The following is a 20,664-nucleotide window of genomic DNA, read 5'->3' as shown; positions in this document are numbered from 1 at the left end:
AATCTGATCTTGAACCCACAATCCTTTTATCTTGGCACTAAACTTTAATACCAAACTGACGAATCTATAAACTTTCCAAAGGAAAAAAAAATGAGGAATAGAAGAATGCTTTTCAATTTAGAATAAAGAATTATAATATCCTTAAATATAATCAATGTCGCTTTTTTTTTTTTTTTTTCTCCTCTTTACTCTTAGAGGAACTTTTGAGGTGTTATCATAGTAATTAAAATAAGAATTACTTGAATACTCGAGATGCCTAGAGCCATAACGCCTAAGAATAACATAATTTTTGCAAATAACTTTAGAATTAATAGAATTCGAAATCCGAATGTCGTTAAGTACGGCCATCCAAATAAAGAATAAATATTTCGTATGATCTAATATGAGTACGAATGTATCCATTCTTCAGTAACATTTTACAAGAGACAGACATCTTATTTGTCCCTCCTTCTTTTTAGCTTTTCTTTTGGTACAGAATTTTATTTATTTAGTTTTAGAATCAATTCAGGATTGTTTTCTATTGTCAAGACTGTCGAATTTTGAAATTACGGGTATTAATAATGTGAAAAATGATGATTAGTAAAATACTTTTCTATTATTTTGTTATTGAAGAGATTCAAATAAATGGAAGTAAAATTCAAATATTACTTGAGTAAAATAAACTCATTTTTTATATTAAATAAGTTTACAAAATAAATTTAGTTTAAATTTTCCTCTCGCCTGTTTATGTTTTACCATATGTGACTTCAACTTCAACTCATTAACTTGGCCGCGCCCTTTTGTTTACAATTATTTATGTAGCTTTAACGCGTTTTCAGCAATATTAAAATGTTAAATTATAAGTTTCCTTTAATATGTGGATTTATTTTTGTGCTATTTTCAATTAAAGTTTTTGCTCAATTTGATTGGCAGATTCGAGATGGATTTGATGATATTACATCTCGAATGGGTAAAGTTGGCGCGGATAATTGTAAAGTAGTTGATCAGAATGCTCTTTTTTTGCCAACAGATTCTGTTACACATGTTCCAAACATTAAGCAAATTGGTATCGATCCTGTTTTACCAAACAGGACTAATCTTCTACAAATTCATAATATGGCATTATCAAGAGCTTTTTTCTACAGGTAATGTTTTTTAAATGTTGAAAATTCGAATTTGCATTATAAAATATGGCTTCTTAACTTTCATCTTTTTATTCATTTCTTTTTCATCATTTCTAATGGTTCACATTTGGTTCAAATTCGGTTATTTTATTAATGCTATTATGGATTTATACCTTTAAAAAAAAGGCATTGGTAAATATAGAATACTTTATTCTGAACCTGTAACACTGTTGCAATCCTGTTTACTGTTATAATTCTATATTCTTGCATTCAATTCGAATACTATTTTTGAACTAAAAGCAGTAATATTTATGCAGTTAAATTATTCGTTTGATATTTTTTAAAGGATTTTAATAGTTATTTTTCTTCACTATTGGTCATAACCTAATTAGATACAAGATAAGTAAACAAGAGGCCTAACTTCTGAAAATTAGAAATTGACTTTAATAGAAACTTTAAAAAATTGTGTTTATTTCATTTGAACATTTAGTATATTTTAAATTAACTTATTGTGTGTAATATTCCTCTGTGTATTAGTTAATACCTTTAAAAAATGTCTTAAAAACCATTTATAAAATATTCCTTTTATGTAGCGAGTCAATTGTAAAGAATATTTTTGTTTGTTTTCCATTAAAATAAATGAAACTACACCATAACTGCCCCATAAAATTCTAAATTATTTAAATATACAAATATAATTATTTATATATTAATGCAAAGATCTTATTAAAACCACTGATACTGAGTTTTAATTCTAAAATATATTTTACTAAGTTTCATCTTTTTCTTCTTTTCGGAAATGAGTTACAGTAAAACTTAAGGCAGCCAATTCAGCAGATGTGTTTCAAGCTAGAATAAATATAGAAAATAAAAAAATTAAGAAAAGAAAGCATTTTAATCCTGATATGTTATAACCTACTGAATAAATAGAACGACTTTTACATTTGGATAAAAAAAGGAAATCTTCATAGTAACATTATTTTTATTTATGTATTTTTCGTAGGATTCTGCTTTTTGGCATGGATGTGTTTTTTTTATTCTATTTTATAGCACATTTTTATAACTGAAAAAAATCTTTAAAATATAAATGCATTTAAAAAATAATACTGAAAAAGAAAGTCAACAAATCTTTTAAAACAAATGTTTCCTCTTTATTTATTTTAGCTATTTATTCTATTTTATATTTCAAATGATTTTATATACATGGTACACTGTATAGGTTTAAGAAGGTTTATTTTCTTTTAAATTGAATATGGAGGTATTGTTCAAAACACATGGTTTTGGTTTAATTCTTTTAAAAACTACCACAAATTTGTTTGAAGAGAACAAGAATGTTTAATTGTTGCTAAACATACTTTTTTTTTTTTTTTTTTGCCAAAGTATAAAAGTTTTTCTATTTAAGAAAGTTATATGAAGATTAAAATGCTTTCTTCATTTAAAAAAAATCATTAAATTTTCTGTATCCATTCTAACAGCTTGAAACATGTCTGCTAAATAACCTATCTCAAGTTTTTGAAAATAGAAAAAAATTGTAAGATGAAATTTAGATGAATATGTATTAGCATGAGTGGTTCTGAAAAGATCTTTGCATTATCATATAAATAGACTATATTCATTTTTTTACATTGTTTAGAATTTACATCGGGCTGTAATCGTATGGTTTTATTTATTTGTTTTGTAGACTTCTTGTATTAGAAGTCACTCCTTCAGATGGATTATATGATTTTATTTCATTGTTGAAGAACATCAGCAGAGATTTCTTCTTTCAAATTCTATAATATTAGTCTGGAAAAATTAACAGAAAAATAATTTGAAATGTTACCTTAAAATTTGGCTTATAAATATATCAAACCAAAATACAATAAATTTTGTTTTTCTATTGCCATACATGTTTAGGTAACAAAAAAAAAAAAAAAAAAAAAAAAAAAACCAAAAAAAAAAAAAAATGTTGATATAAGAAGTTGAAGGATATTTTTATTTAATCAGTTTTATTTTTGCAACGATGAGATTTTTTAATCAAATTTCCTTATAAGGAACTTATATTTATATTCATAATTATAACACATAAATGTATTATAAATTTGAAATTGTGAGTCAGTGGTAATACTTTATTTCAATATCTTTAGTTAAATGCCAATTAGTCAATTGATTTCATTAATATTTTGAGTGTTTATAAGGATGATATCTAATTCTGGATTTCAAAAAAAAAAAAAAAAAAAAAAAAAAAAGGATTTCAAGACTGTAGTATTTATAACTACAAATTTATAAATTAAAGATCAAATTGAAAAAAAAAAAAAAAACGGTTAAAAAGAAAAGACTTGCATTTTAAAAAGCAATATGTTTTTAGAACTGTTTATATTAGTATGCTTCTAAAATAGTCTTAAAAAATATACTTTATGAATCCTATTATTTTATAATGCATGATTACAGTTATACTAAAATTATTTTAAATTAGAATACTTGTTGAATGGCTTGTAAATCATGTCCTTTAATAGAATTTTTCCCTTTTGTTATTTAGTTTCATTCTTCAAAGAGCTGCAGATGATGATGAACCTGGTTTTATGTATTATTTTCTCTCTGCTATATCAGATGTTGCAGCTAATAGATTCATCAATAGTAGTGCTATTTATTTTTCTCCAAATATGTCTTTTACACCATCATATAAAGGATTTTTCAACAAAACAATGCCATTATTCGCACCTCGAGCTTTCAGGTAAGAAAATAGTATGTAATTTTTAAAGTTTAAGTATTTGCATTACTTAATAATACGAAAATTGATAAATATATGTGTATAACTTAATTAGAAACTGCACAAGAATTAATTAATCTTTTGTTGTTATTACAGCAGTAAGTTACTTTTTTATCTATGTTTCAAAAAATATATTTAATTATTTTTATTTGATACTTGTGTACCATTTTTTTTATCAGCATGATCACGTTCTAAGATAATTTTTTATTTTATAAGATCAAATAATTTCTATTTTATAAAATCAAAATAATTTCCATCTCTTTAAATTTGAAATCATGTTTGTATGGTTTCCATTTTCTATTATGTTTAAAATTGCCCCCCCCCCTTCCTTTTTTTTTTTTTTTTTTTTAATATGTCTTTAGTATAAAAATTGTTAAAGTTTCATGGTTTGGGGGGGAAAGAAAAGTTAAAGAAAGGTAGAATTATTAGAACTTTTAGTCACTTGCTATAAATTTGATTTGTCTACTACCTGTTTTGTAAATCTGTATTGCATGTTATGCATCATACAATTCTTGAAAGTAACCTCTTGTACGGTGCAATATACACAACAGCTTATTCTGAATAATGTACTGCAGCATGCATTTGTTTTGCATTCTTCATATGAAGTTTTCCATGTGATGCAGTATATTGCTCATGATAGTTTTATTACAATTTTTCTGTTCATTCATCATTCATACATTTTCCTTAAACTGAAATTAGCATATACTGATTTCTGTGTTTCAATTGAGTATGTTTATTATTTATTTTTATGGTGAAATAAATAGTAATATTTATAATGAATATATTGTTCATTGTAAATGTATCATTTGGTGCTACATTAGTTTTTGGCTCTTAACACCAAAAAAGTGAAATTAGAAGTTCAATGAAAATTGGAGAACATTTCAAAGTTTTGAGGGTGAATTATTAACTGAGATTACCCAAATATTTGTTAATTCAATGTTTTAATCTTTTTGTATTTGGTGCTATTTTATTGCTGCTTCTCTTTTTATTTCATGCAAATATTTTTTTTTAAATTTTGATTTTTATGTATACTTTTTCAGATCGGATGATTTTAATGACCCCTTTCATTTGGAACGGATATCTACTTTGAACACTATTGAAGCAATTGACCTTGGAGCTATTCCAAACAATTCTATGAGTTTGAATTACACTCATGGCCATTATAAAATCAATGACTGGTATTCTGCATGGCTACCAGATCTCACTAAGAGGCAGGATTCTAAAACAACATATTCAGTTCAAATTACTCATGCTAATGGAACAAATGAAACATTTACATGGCATGGGCCTCCAGGTAATATAACTCATTTGATATATCAAAAATAAATCTTAATGTTCTATAGATTATTAAGAATAAAATGTATTCTTGTACTTGTTAAAAATGTTTTAGACAGCTAGAGTTATTTATTATTACAGAGTTATTTATTAGTTATAGTTCAAAGTTCATTCTTAACATTTACTGATGAGATGTTTTTGTTCTTCAGCTGCTTCTGATATTCCTGGTCCTGTAAAATGGTTTAAGCCGTATTTTGATTGTGGCAGATCCAATAAATGGGTATATGGTGCTACTGTTCCTATTCCTGATATTTTCCCTCGACACACACAATGGAGACATATTGAGATACCAACGTATGACTATTTCTTCTTTTAATACCTTAAGAAATTTATAATACATTAAGAAATATATATGTATAAATATGCATACAGGATGTCCACTCTGATCATAGCCCTATAATTGTTTTCTAAACTGTTACTGACATATATTTCCATTTGCAAAAATGCTTTAAATGATATTTAAAAAAATTATATTTCATTTTATTTGCCAATCTATGTATTGGTGAAATTTTTTTTTAAGTTAATGTGCTAGAAATTTATATAGTCAAAATCTTTCTACCTTAACACTTATAATGAAAAAAGGTCCATTGTTTTATTACTTTGGAAGACCAAGTAACCAAGCTATTTAATATAAATGAGGGAGAGGGAGTTAATCTACACAAATATTTTCAGATCACATGTAAGCTTTTGAAAAGGTAATATATTTGGGTAAAAGTAAAAGTGTTACAATTTTTTTTTTTTTTAATTGGCATAATGTTCGACAGAAAAATGCAAAATGGATAAAAACTCAGGGAAGGGGGGGGGAATAGAAAATGTGCAATTAAAATCCTGCTGAAATTAATCAATCAGTTCATAACAAAAGTGACTATTATTTAAAATATAACTATGATAAATTTATAAATTGAATTAAAAGTAACTTTATTATAACTGCTCAAAATGATTTTTTGCTATTGGAATGCTGATATGACTCATTATATGATTCTGATATGATGACATCAAAACAAATTCTTTTTGCATGTTATACTACATTGGTTCAATAGGTTTATATGCCATTGTAATATAATTTATCAAATTTATTATCTCTTTTGTTCGCCTTATTTTTTAAATAGTCCCAAAAAAAGCAATGAAATTAATTTAATTGTGGTAAAAAGGAATGAAGACACTCACCAAGGATCTTTGCATCTATTAATAATATTTATAAGTATATTGGTCAGATTAAAATATTTGATTATTGGAACACCATCTTGATAAGACTACATTCTTGACAAAATTCCATAATTAAATAAATTCCAAATATTTGGATAGTGGTCCAGATAAATTAGCAATGCATTTAGTAGATGTTTAACATTATTAAAGAGAAATGGTCCAATTATTCTTTCAAATTCATTGACAAGCATTCACATTCCAGTGTATTTTATCTTTAATCGTATGTTAAAAAATTTTTAAAAAAGCAATTGCTATTTTTCTTTAAATTTTAATTCATTAAGATTTTCTCTGCAAAATTAAATAAGTATTATTTGTTATTTGTATTTGAAATATTCTTCTATCTAATTTTCAGTAATTTGAATAGGATAATTTAAAACTGAATTTAAATTAATTTAAATTCAGTTTTAATTTTTGGATACATGATATATAATATTTATGCGGGCAGACCTTTTTGCAGGTTCAAGATGTTCTTGATTTTGCATGTCACAATTTTAAGTGCATTAAATTCTTAATCGTAGTTTTAACACAGTTTTATTATTATGCACATCAAATGCAATCCTTTATGTTGCCATCTCATTAAAAGGAAAATAGAATTTTAAATTTTTTATTTTTAAATAATTTTGGATTAAAATTGTTTAAATTTGGCTAAAATTAAATAAGAAAGTATGCTTACCCCTACCAGCAACTATTGTATGAAATTTTTACCCTTAAAGGTCAATGGTAATTATGCTTATCCTTCTAGTTTGCATTGAAGGATATCTGGTAATTGTATTTATCTCCCCTAATTTCAAGAAATTAATTGGCAAAATTTTTGATGTTTTTTCATTTTACAAAATTAGTTTTATATAATAAAATAGAAAAAGGCATTTATTTAGAAGTTATAGAATTATGCCTTATGAAAGGTTAAGAAAATAATTAATGTCTTGTAGTACCATCTGTTAGTTAAAGAAATCTAAATTTGAAATTGCAAAATTTAATTGTAAAAAATTTTTTAAATAATAATATCCAAAGCTTCATAACTCAATTAGTTTTAGTCAAGAAAAGTAGAACTACTTTTGTTTAAAATGTTATTGTGCCAAGAATTTTTTACTTATTACGACTAATAGAACCTATGGATAAATAACTATTTAGGTTTTGAAAATTATTTTTAGCAGTGAACTTATTGACGGTTGCAACATAAAATGAATTTCTTTACTACATTTAAATCATTTTTTCTACTGGAAGTTTATATCTAAAGGTTTAAAGTAGCTATTAGCCTATTATTAGAGTGGGCATAAGTATTATTTGGTTTAATTTTAAATGAAAGAAATTATAATACTTTTTTAAGCTTCAAACCTAAAATTCTCATTTTAAATTCTCTCTATGGATTTTAAATTAAATGTATTGAAAATATATAATTTATTAAAATATTTTAATAGATATCTGTGTGAGAAATTAAGTAATTTAAACATATTAATGTAGCATAATTAATTCAACCTGTTAATGTCCATCTTTCTTGATTGTGGATAAGAAAGATGGATTAATTAAGATTAACTTCTGGAAACAAAATATATGTTATGGAACATATGAGTTGTTTAATGAGTTTCAATAACAAAATCAATGAAATTGCATTGGTTAATTTGGATCAATTTTTACATTTCCCACTACAAAAAGATCATAATGAAATTAATTTTATGTGTTCTATAGTAATTTAATAACAAGTGGAGAAGTACGATTTCCTAATGTAGAGAGTGGGGGTGACATGAAGTTAAAGTCAAAATGCGGGATCTTTTTAAAATGAAATTTGATGGGGAGGGGGCAAAAAGTGAAATACTTCTTTTGGTCCCATTCACCTCTAATATGTCACTATGTTACTTATTCTTTAACTGTAGCTGGAATAATGTTATTCAAAATTGATTAAATAAAGAATTTTGGTATAAAAACTTTATTATTAAAAGTTAATCAAATTGACAAACATTAAAAAAATATGCATTTTAAATCATTGTTTAGAAAAAGCAATATATATATAATATAAGCAGTTTGTTAACTGAATATAATTTATTTTTATTTGATTTATATTTTTAAAGTTAATTATTATAAACAATTTTTCTTTGGGAATGGATAAAACATTTGACTTCATTATTATAAATTATCTTTTTTCTTTTCTTTTTTTAGGTATGTTGCTGTAGCTGTAATGGAAATTGATTTTGAAAGAATTGATATCAATCAGTGTCCAACAGGTGAAGGCAATCCTCCACCTAATCGATATGCTGGTACTGCCAGGTGTAAAAATCAGACTACTGAGGTTTGTTGAATACTCATATACTAATATTAGTTTCTTATTCATAAAATAAGGAGGCATTAATTTCTTTGTTATAAAGTTAAATATATTATATCAGTTCATGCTATTTGTCTTTATATATTAAATACCGAATTAAAAATATTGACTCATCCCCAAATTGTTTTTTTATAGTTGCTATTCTCTATATGTCTTTATCTGATGGTTAAATTTATGAACTGCATTTTTTTACTGTAAAATGTTCATTTTTATTGTAAAAATTCAAATAATACTTTCAAAATTACTGAATAATACTTATAATTATATCTGGATTCCAGTAAAAAAGTACTTTCTATTTATCTATGTAATGGTTAGTCTGTTAAAATCTATTTTTCAAAGATGAAATAGTTACCTTTTAGAGGTAGGGAAGATTTTTAGATCCAATGTTGAAAATCTTTATTTCTTGAAAATGACTTTGAATTGTGAAAAAGTAAAATATTTTTTTTTAATTTAAAATATCTTTGATTTATACCATTTTTACAGTCTGTTGTTGTATAAAATTAAACTTTTTACTGGCTCCAATTATTTTTGCAACTTAATAAAATAAGATCATTTTTACTAGTTTTGTAAATTTAAAGTTTTGAAAGAAGTTTAAAATTTTTTATAATTTTAGTATTTCCTTATCATGTCATAATTTTTTTTCAATATCAGTATTAATGAAAATTTGCATCTTATCAAAGAGAGGGTGACATGGAAAGTTATCTGTTAATTAATGTATTTTTCTTTTATGAGTAATTCTTAATGTAACAGAAAGTGCAATGTAGTCAGTATATATAACTGTCCACTGTTATCTGTAATGCTTGTTCTTTTATTCTATATCATTATCGAATGTAAAATTTCTGATATTTTTTTAATGCCCCCTTATGTTTAAATTGACATTTATTTATGTGCAAATAAACTAATACATGAATAAATAGCAAAGGTCAATGAACTGAGCATTTTTATTTTTATATGTTTGCTGATTCATTGTATTATGCTGTCATGAATCAAACTAAAAATTATTGTTAATATTTTCTTTTGCCATTTTTTTATGGGTTTTTTTTTTTAACCATTTTTATGACAGCATTTTTTTTTTTTTTTTTTGTTAGTGAATCACTATTCATTTTACTTTAATTTTAGAAATTAGTTCTGATTTTAGTGTTTGTGAACATTATGAGTAAAGAAGATTTCTTGCAAGGAAACAAAACTTTTATCCATTTTTATATATTTACATGTACTGCAGATTAATTTTTTTAAATGCTTTGCCAATATATATATTTTACTCTACAACTTTCATTAGTTCATGTGGGACAATCAGATCTGAGAAAATGTGAACAGAATAATAGCCTTATTTTCTAGTACATATAAAAAGTCTGAAAATTATCCCAACATTTTTCTGTTGATTATGAGCCTTTATTTCTAAATATTATGAGACCACATTATATATTTGAATTAAATTTATATTAAGGCTTGTAATTTTAACACTGTGTAAAATTATTTTAAATGTAAATGAATCTGTTTTTCTCTGACATAACTTAAATTAACTTATAAATTGATAATAACTTATAAATTATTGTATGTTCTGATGAATTGAAATTTTAGTGAAATTATTTACCCTTAATTACTGTATATTTTAACTCTGGCATACATTGCAAATTATTATAAAATAGTGTAATTTTTAAAGTTATCATCAAAAGATACATTATCACTCTTGCAATTTATTGCTTGTTGTCTATCTTGACCATTATCAAAATTTTTAGTGCATTTTATGTCATTCATCATTTTTTAATTGTCTGTCATCATATGACTTAAGTATCAAGGAATGTGAAACAATGCATTAATATTTATACTTTCTTAATTCTTTTTTAAAATCTAACTGTTTAAGTGTAGGAATTTATTACTGTTTCATTTAAAAATCATTTAATCAAATTTCCCTTTGGAGGAATGTTAGGAAGACTGTATTGAGTGATTTGTTTTAATTAAATTTAAAAAGCAAACTCCATTTTCTTGCAATTGTAACTTATAATACTGAATTGCATTTCCAAATATTTGTGCTTTTAGTTTAAATGAGGAATACTTCCTTAATGGAATTTTTTTATTTACATAGTGTGAACCAATTCATGGTTATGGATTCCGTAGAGGTGGATATCAGTGTCGTTGTTTACCAGGATACAGATTGCCTAAAACAATAAGAAATCCATTCTTGGGAGAAATTGTAGAAAGAGCACCATTTGATCAATATAAAAAGGGATTTAATTGTGAACAAATTAGTTGTAAGTTGTATTATTTTTTTAAATTTTGTATCTCAAAATCTTTCCTTTAATTTATTAATGGAACTATTTATTTGAAGGGAAAAAAAGTTCACTTATATTTAATCCTTTCTGTGATGTATGCAATAAGGCAAACTAAAGTTTCATTATTACATGAAACATTGATCATAAAGGGAATTTAAATTATGATTCCTTTTTAGAAATATTATTGATTATGAAATTTGATAATGTTGCTCTAGAATGCTAAATTTTGGAAAGATGATGAAATATTTATAATGGGAATAATGATAAAGAAAAGAATTTCATGGAAGTTATTACATTCTTATGAAATCTAAAAAGTTTTCTAAATGCAATGCTCCCCCCTAGTTCTTTCTTTCTACGGAGAAAAAATAAATGAAAAAGATTATTATTAGCTCTAATTTATTTGGAAGAGGTTTGTTATTGTTCACCAGTATAATAGTATTGTTCTTTTCTTTTGTTACATAATTGTTGCTTTAAAAGTTTTGATTTACTTTTTATTTATATTCTTATAATTTATATTTATTAAATAAAAATTATTGGGAGTTTATTCGGATTTTTTCAGTAATTTATTATCTACTCAGTGTAACATTATGTTGATTTCTTAAACAATGTTTGTGCCAGTTTCAGACTTACACTAATTTATTTCAGATTTGATGGTCATGACCCAAAATGTTGAAAGACTGTCTGAATTAGAACGATGGAAATATATTAGTCGACAGTCTATGTTCTTTGATATTGGGAATATGACTGGTAAAAGAATTGATCCAACAGAAGTTGTTGAATATGTGAGAAATCCTGTAAGTATGATATTATCTTTTTACACATCAACTTTTTCTTCTTTGATGTTTAAGTGTTATTTGATATTAATAAGTGGATTTTTGCACATATATATATTTTTTTCCTTGATTTTGTAACTTTCTTTTTTACACACTTTCACTGAATTTGCTTCAATGTTGAGATTGATATTTTATATTTGTGCATTCTTTATAACAGTGTACTATTTTAATATTTTCAGATTTTATTATCAGTTAGTTCAATATGTATAAATAGCACTTCCTGCTGGAAAATTTGTGGGGGGGGGGGGAACTAAATTGTTTAATATTTATAATTATGATTTAAAAATATTTTTTCTGTTTTTGAATTCTACTTTTTAGGCCAGTAGTGTTTTTTAATTATTACTATTTTTTCTTATTTATAGGAAACTTAAAAGCTATTAAGTAATTTTTATTTTTTAGTCATTAAAATTTATACTATTTGATTCTTATGGTAAGATTTAATAATGAAAAATTGTGTATGAAATAGCCATTTATCTTTTATTTTTTAAAAAAGTTCTTTCATTTTATAACTCTAACATATTGTTAATTAAAATTATATTATTGATATGGATATAATTGTAATTTGTAAATTCATATTCAACACTTCTTTAAAAAAAACACTGACTTTGAATTAGCATCTAGGTTTTGGAAAATCAGATTTGCATCAGGCACTCCTGCAAAATTTTTTATTTCAAGCATATTGTTTATTTCCTTTTAAATCCATGCTTTTGATGGGGCGTCTATGCATCCACTTATTAGTCACATAGCATGTTTTCATCTTCCTTGTAATATTTCACTATAATTAGTTTCATCATCAGTATCAGTAAATGTATGCTCTTAATCCTTAGCTTGTCTATTTCGCAACATGTTTTTCCTTCAGTTAAAATATTTATTGACTGGATTGATGTTTTCACTAAATAGTTATAACAATGAAATCCCACATATTAACAATATTTGGGCCGTGACTTGCACCATGAAATTTTTCCATATTCAGAATTGTGCCATATATTCAGTAAACAATATATCATAGTGATCTACAATATCATCAGAAATAATAAAAGTGCTGTACATTAGAAATTTTAAATCAAATTTATTATCATATTCAACAGTAAGTTTAGTCATATGATGAATATAGCTTGTCATTTGTATGGCATGAAAAACCATTGAGTTATACTTGCCCTTTTACTGGAAGGGGTTAATAATATATTTCTCTTAATGCAATTAAAAAAATTCTGATATGATCATGCTGGTTTTTTTTGTTCATTTCTATATCGACAATATAATATTATAAACGAGAGAGTGAGTATTTTCATTTATAAATATATCATTCATATTTATAATAGAATTATTAACTAAAAAAATGTGTTTTTGTTCTAACTTTTAATTAGAAAATACTTTTCATAACTTCATTGTAACATATTTTTTTTTCTTTCAGAATTTAAAATTTAAATGTGAGAGTATTGCTAGAACCCATCCTGAGCGTTTGATTCTAAGAGGAGATGTGGCATATGGCAAGGAAATTCAACTTGAAAATGAAGCTCGAACAGCATTGAGATTGGCAAATTTTATATCTGCATTCTTACAGATTGTAGATCCAAATGATTTATTTGCTGAATTTCGAGTACCTGATAGACCTTTAACTGAAGACCAAATAATTGGAGAAGTGTTATCTGCTATGATAGGCAATGAAAAAATTCAAGGTTGTGGAGCATTTTTTGATAGAAATCAATTCATAAACCGCACACTTTTTGCACCTTATGCATACCGTAAGGAAAGAAATGCCCAGAATTTCTTTGTGGAAGATGTGGCAAGGCAGGCTCCTAAGAAAAGCTATCTGAAGACTGAATGGTTTAAGAATTTGAAAGTGCAGTGGGCTGCTAACACTGATAACCTTGAAACTTATACAACAAAGATTAGGATTCGTTACAATTCATCTGGTCTGTATCCCATTCGTTACGACAGGTACCCTTTGCAATATAAAGCTGCAGAAGTCAAGCATGGTTACTGGACAGCTCCATATTTTGACTGCGGAGGTTTCCACAACCAGTGGCTAATTACTTATGCTGCTCCTTTCTTTGGATGGGACAAAATCAAAAGCCGCCTGGAATTTAAGTAAGATTCCTTTTACACTTCTCACTAGATATAGATTGCTATTATAAAACAGATGGAAAAAAATCTTTTTTAAAAATTATCTTTAAAAAAAGATATCTCAGTTGTTAATCATATTTCATATCAAAATAATATTTTGTTAAACTGAGATAGTCAGATGTAAAATAGAAACATATTAAATTGCTATGGTGCTTGAGGTGGAAAATAAATGCTTTAAAGTTAGAAAGACAAGTTTTAATAAAAGTCATTGCAATATCAAGTCAAAAATATGATGGTCATTCTTCATGTTTAATTTTCTTATATTAATATCCATTTTTGAAGCAATACAGAAGCTATTTTGTGACAAACATCATAAATTTGAAATGTGGTAGTGTTCTACCATCCAAATAGGCTCCTCTTCTGTAAATTTCATGCCATATCAATTGCTTTGAATGAGTATAGTGGGAGTGGCTAACTTTCTAGATATAATCAATCATTACTATAGATCGAAAGAATCTACTTGTTTTTTGGTTTTTTTAACCAATATTTAAAAGAAAAAAGACATAAATTAGGATTATTCTTTCTCAAATAAAATATTGATGTTTGATTTTCTTTTTAGACAGAAAATAATTAGAATTATATATGGAGCTACTGCTACTAGTTGATAAATCAATGATCCTAAATGCATTAATATTTAATTTACAATTGTGGAATCTGTGATGCAAAATTCTTATTTTTATGTATACAGCTGCTTCTTAACTTTTTTTTTTTTTTTTTTTCTACTTTTAATATTTTTAAAATATCATTTAAATTTTGCTTTTTGAACCTTCAAAATACATTTGCACAAAATTTGATATCTGTATGTAATGTACCAACAATAGGTATAGGTACAGATTATCCTTTATTATTAATATATACTCTTTAAAATTTGTGATAGTCTGCTATTGTTATCTTGTTTTCGTAAAATTTTCTCCTCTGATTCTAATACTTACCATTATATTACTCATCTGATTTGAAATTGCAGTAGTAATTTATGTTTTAAAAGTATTATTTTCAAACTAAGATCACTCAGTAAACACAAGTATAATTTGCTAATAATTTTAAGAAAAATTTTCTTAGAAAATTTTATTCCAAAATCATCTGCTGTTTTATTTATTTGATATGTTGTTTATCATTGTTTTGTATGAGAGCAAGATGATAAAAAGATTCAGAATAGAATGTAAAATTTATAAGCACATTTCTTAGTAATAGTGAGTTAGTCTTTCCTGTTGTTTATTATTTGCAAAATACTTACATTAGTGATAAGATGTTTATATTTAATGTTCTGCTTTTGTATTCTTAAAATTCCCTGATAGTTTGTACCTTTTAAATTGTTGTTGGCTCAGCAGTTAATTTCTAAACCATTAGAGAGACGTATGTTTACAAGTGCAAAATTTTTAAATGAATTAAATATTTATGTTAATAATCAAAATTAAAATTTAGCAGTTGAAACATTATAAAATGTAGATTCTTGTAAAGTCTCCGACTCTGTTAGTCACATCTAGTAAAATGTTCTTAATATACTATTTTAAACCAAAAATTATATATCAGTTATAATGAAACTTTATGTATCATTTTTTAGATTATTGCAATAACTGAATTCTGTGATATCAATAATGCTTTTAAGTGACTGTATGCAATGTTAAAATTAAATTATACATTAGTATTTAGTTAGTTTTTCATTTATATCGGTTACTTGACATGAGGAAATATTATTGCTTATGCAAGGCTTTCAATACTAAATATCTTATAAGCAAGTAATTTATGTCTTGTGTAGTCATTTTATTTTAACTCTTTATAATGTGTAACTTCGACATCTCTGAAACAAATTTTGGAGTTTTATTATTATTGATTGATTTTTGTAAATTATGAGCCATCAAAATTTACTAGCTTACTGACTGATTTATAAAACTGGTATTGATTATATGCTTACCAGTGATCATTCAGAGCTCAGACCAGACTGGAAGTGATAAGCTTACTTAGAACTGAGTGTTAAAAGCAAAAATGTCTTGTAATACTCTCTAAATACACTTGCCATTTAATTTTAGGCAAATTAAAATAATTCCCTGGCTCTTTTTAACATATAACAATAGAATTTCTAAGAATTGTTTTGTGTAGTTAAAGTTAGAACTTCATTTTTAATTTAATGGAATGGTTGTATGAATGGTTACAATGCCACTTATTTTAATTTTATCAAAATCATTTTATCCTTTTGTTTTATTGAGAGAAAAAAAATTACAAAAATCAAAAACTGCAACTATTTGGTATTCAATATACTTAAAATGGAATCAAAATTTACATAAAATCATTAGATCTTTTCATTATATTGTTTATTGCACTAACTGTGTTATTTTTTCATTATCATTAATATTTATTTTGTGTTCCAACTAAAAATCTGTTTTGTACTTTTCTGGTCAATATTTAAAATGGCAGAAATGTTTGAAGTGTTTTTAAATTCTGTCTTCAATTTCTTCTAAAACTGAAATTCTTCTCCAAACTAAGTTTGTATACTATCTCCATTTCTTTTTAACCATTATAACTCTGTTCGATTTCGTAGAATCGAATTTTTTGTACTTGTTTATATTCTTTTTTTTAACCAAATATGGCAGGATAAAAATTTAAATTTAATTTGTACAATATTATGTTTATTAAAAAATATGAAATATTTTTTTTTTATTACATTTGAAATATTTTCTAATTGGATGAAGCATTACTCATCTCTACCATTTAAGTATTACTTATTAATTGTTGATTAAAGTGGTTGCCTTGTTTATATAAATACATGATGAGATTTTTATCATGTAAAAACTTCATCTTGCATGCTTTATGATGTAATATTTATGCCTTCATGTAATAAGATTTTCTTTTCCTTGGTTTTTAGAGGTGCTGTTGCTGTGAATATGAAACTTGAAGAGTTGGACATAAATCAATGTGATGATGATGTTTATGTTCAAAATGCCTTTAAAGGAACTCATAAATGTGATAGACGATCATCTAGAGTAAGTAAAGATTGTAAATTTATAATTATATAATTTTTTATTAAATTATTCTGTTTGTTAAATAAAAGACATTCTCAATTCAAAATATTGGTCAATGTTTTAATCAAAAATATTATAATTGATTTGAAATCAACTGATATCTAATTTGCCATGCTCAAACTGCTTACTTTGTAAATTTTATTTTTCTCTTGCCCTTCATTTAGATGCATAAATTTTCAAGCCTATTTTAGATATGTATTTAATATTCCTTATATTGTAGTTATATGTTTAGGCTAGTCTGTATTGTAATTGTCAGTGCCCTTTTATATTGGTTCCCCTCCCCCCTTTTTTTTCTGTTAATAAATACTTGACCATATTTTATTGTTGCATTTCTATTTTTCTACATATAACAGTGATTGAACTTTTATTTTAGAGATTACATTTCCTTTAATTTTATTTTCTTTTATATTTGCTACAATTTTAATCATATTAACCTTTTACTGTTAGTGTTGTTCAGCCATTTACATGTTCTTTCAGAATTTATATTTCGAGTTTCAAGACACTGGGAAAATGCAGGGAATTTAAGAATCATCTAAAAAGCAGAGAAATTTGAAAATTTCCATAAAAATCTGGAAAATGAAAGAATTTTTAAATTCCTAATTGCTTTTTTTTTCCCCCATCTAAAAAATGCTGATTTCTGAACATTACAAGAATACAACCATTGTACCAAAAATGGAACTTTTGTGTAATTGTGGATATTTTTCCGCAATTACACAAAAACCCTTTTATATTTGTCTCCTCCTCCCTTTTTTTTTTTCTGTATAGATATGTCTAATTTCAATTACAGCGACATTTCATTTTTTCCATTCATTCCATTTTTATTCCATGGAATTCTTGGATTACAGCTAATGTTGATGCTTGATTCCATAATTGGAGAATATAATAACAATTTCTTTGGTAGGAATAGCAACATTCAATATGCAAAAGCATCTTGGTTGTGTTTAATCACTCACTCGTCAGTTTATTGAATGGGTTTTTAATTGTTTAAGAAGTTCTGAGCTTATTCATAGTATTTTTTTAAACGATAATTTTGCTCAAAATCCTATTTAATACAGATTATATAATCCATATTTAATAAACTTAAGTAGTATGAGAAAACAGGGACATATTAGTCATAACTGATATTGAACTTCTTGATGGTTGATCATATTGAAGTTGTGTCTAAAAGGAATATGGAAGATGATGGTATGCCAAGTCTGAAAATGTCAAATTTGATGTCCAAAAAAAAGTCATTTTCAAAATTTTTAGCTCAGTAGTAATTTAAAGCTAAACTTTTATGGTCATTAAAACTTGCTACTTCATATTCAGCCTTTAATGTAATCAATGACAGAAATATTTACAAACATGTTCACAAATTGTGAAATAGCAAAAAAAAAAAAAAAGTGCCCTTTAGGTCGTACAACAATGTTGTTACGGATTAGCTCCATTTCTTCAACAATCTCATAATAAATCTAAAAACATGTGAACCAATGTGTCTTTCTTATATGGAAAAATCTTTTCATTTTTGTTAAACAGTTAATGAAAAGTATTGTCAAATGAAGCAAAAACATTAGACACATATTTTTGATAGAACTTGATTACTCTAAAAATCTTATGCTGAGAAAAAACACTGATATTGGAATAATGACAAACGACTTGACTACTTGAAAAAAAGGGCTTTTTTGCTGAGTGCTTTATATTTGTGAAAAATGTTATAAAAATATAAGAATGCTTATCCAAAAGTTTTATTTTTTAAAAAACTGTGTCTTGTTTAACTCCACATTTATTGAAGAACTTTGCTTTTTCCACTCGTTAAAACTATGGAGTATTGTTATCCTATTATACCTAGCATATCAGTGCTTTCGCACAGGAAAATTTTTTTTGCAGGTTATAGTGGAAATTTGACAATAAATATTTTTAAAATATTACTTATAATATTTTTTTGTAATTTATGTTAAAATTATAATAAAATATTACAAATTTTTAGTGAGTAATAATAAACCAAGTTAAATAAAATATTCGAGCATTTACTTTGCTCCGTTAAAAAGCTTTGCATCAAAATGAATTCATTTCAGTTCATCTTTATACTTTTTTCAGTATTGCATATTTTTATCTGAATACAAGAAGTATTAGAATTATTTGTAGAAGTATTTTCTAAATATATTCAGTGTATTTATTTAAACACTTTACTATTTCTTTTCAGTGTGTTCCTATCCTAGGTAGAGGGTTTGACACTGGAGGTTATAAGTGTCAGTGTAATCAAGGTTATGAATATGCTTTTAATGATTACATAACATATATTGATGGTCAAATATCAGAAGCAGAATTTGACAAACTATTGAAGAACTTCCCAAGCAGGTTTGATACGCTGAAGTGTCGCATTGCTGGAGCAGCAGCTATTACTGGTCATGTAGTTTTTGTTTTCCTGGGACTACTATTACATAGGGCACTTTTTTATATTTTATAATGAATTATTACATTATAAACATTCCTTTTTATATATATGTATACAAACATTGGATACATTTCATAAAATATATTTTGGACATGGAACCTGCTGGTAGTACTGTTTTGAATTATCATTCCATGTAAGAGGTGAAATTTTATGGATATTTTTTGCTTTCCTCACTTTTAATCAAGATCTGATTATTAGGTTATGGTATATATTTTATAAGTGCATTTCATATAAGGTATTGAATAGGGAAAAAAAAGTCTTTTTTTATTTGTATTGTTTTTTACAGCAAAAGAAATATTCTTTCTATCTCATATTCTGTTATGATATCAATGATTTAAGATTTTTTTGTGACAGATATTAGTGTGATATTGTGTAGTCTTATTTTTATATTTCATTTTGCATATTTGCAAAGATACTGGTGAATGTATTTTTATATAAAATTATCTTTCAAAATAATTTATTTATGCTATTTTATTGTTTATTTACTACTAAATCATACATTCCATGAATCATATTTTTTTGTTTTATTTTAAAATGGGTATGGTATTTTAAATGACAAATAGCATTTATGCAGTAAGTGTGTACTTTGCTTATTTTGATGTTTATTTGTATTAATTTACTGTATGTATGATTGAATATATAAATTTTATCATACTGTTTATAATCTCAGTTTTATGTGTTTGTTTTTTAGAATATGTTAAAGTTTATATTAGATTTTTGTTACATTTGTCATAATTATGGATTAAAGTATATTCATTTTCAAATGTGCCTTTTCATAAATCCATTTGTTTCATTTTTTAAAGTGACAAATGGATAGATTTTTAATAACTTTTTATTTTTACATTTCTATTTTTAAAAAAATCAGCAATCGAGTAGTGCTATCATTGCCATCTTATTCTCTCATTGTAGGTTATTTTGAAATTTTATATTTTCTTGTGCTGATGAGAATTCTCTACAGTATCTGACTTGATAAAGTCTCTTTTTTCCCCCCCCCCCCCCCCAATTTAATTTATTTATTAGTGTTGTTTAAAATTGACCGATAAAACTGGAATTTTTAGAGGGGAGGGGGTACAGCTCCCACTAAATTTATATTCTTTTTTTCTATATATCTGTAAGACATATTGAATTTTTATTACTTTTCCTTAATTCTTAAAACACTATATCGTCCATTTCTTTAATGACAGAATTTTTCATGAATTTTCTGCATTTTGTATAACAAATATATATATTTTTTGTTAACTTACAGTACTTTTTTTTTTTTAATATCTAC

At 25.3% G+C, this 20,664-nt stretch overlaps 1 protein-coding gene across 1 annotated transcript; it reads left to right on the top strand.

The window, feature by feature from the left end:
- Nucleotides 1-770: 770 nt before the first annotated feature.
- Nucleotides 771-19,946, top strand: LOC129975982 (uncharacterized). The gene is made up of 10 exons (XM_056089298.1): nt 771-1,124; nt 3,622-3,816; nt 4,893-5,146; nt 5,337-5,481; nt 8,548-8,677; nt 10,797-10,962; nt 11,629-11,777; nt 13,231-13,907; nt 16,804-16,921; nt 19,143-19,946. Exons 1-10 carry the CDS (start codon nt 829-831, stop codon nt 19,404-19,406), a joined length of 2,394 nt encoding a protein of 797 aa, XP_055945273.1. The 5' UTR covers nt 771-828; the 3' UTR covers nt 19,407-19,946.
- The last annotated feature ends 718 nt before the right edge of the window (nt 19,947-20,664 follow it).

This window comes from Argiope bruennichi, chromosome 7 (assembly GCF_947563725.1).
Source record: "Argiope bruennichi chromosome 7, qqArgBrue1.1, whole genome shotgun sequence".
NCBI classification, from domain to species: Eukaryota; Metazoa; Arthropoda; class Arachnida; order Araneae; family Araneidae; genus Argiope; species Argiope bruennichi.
This window is presented reverse-complemented; position numbering and strand designations above follow the sequence as displayed.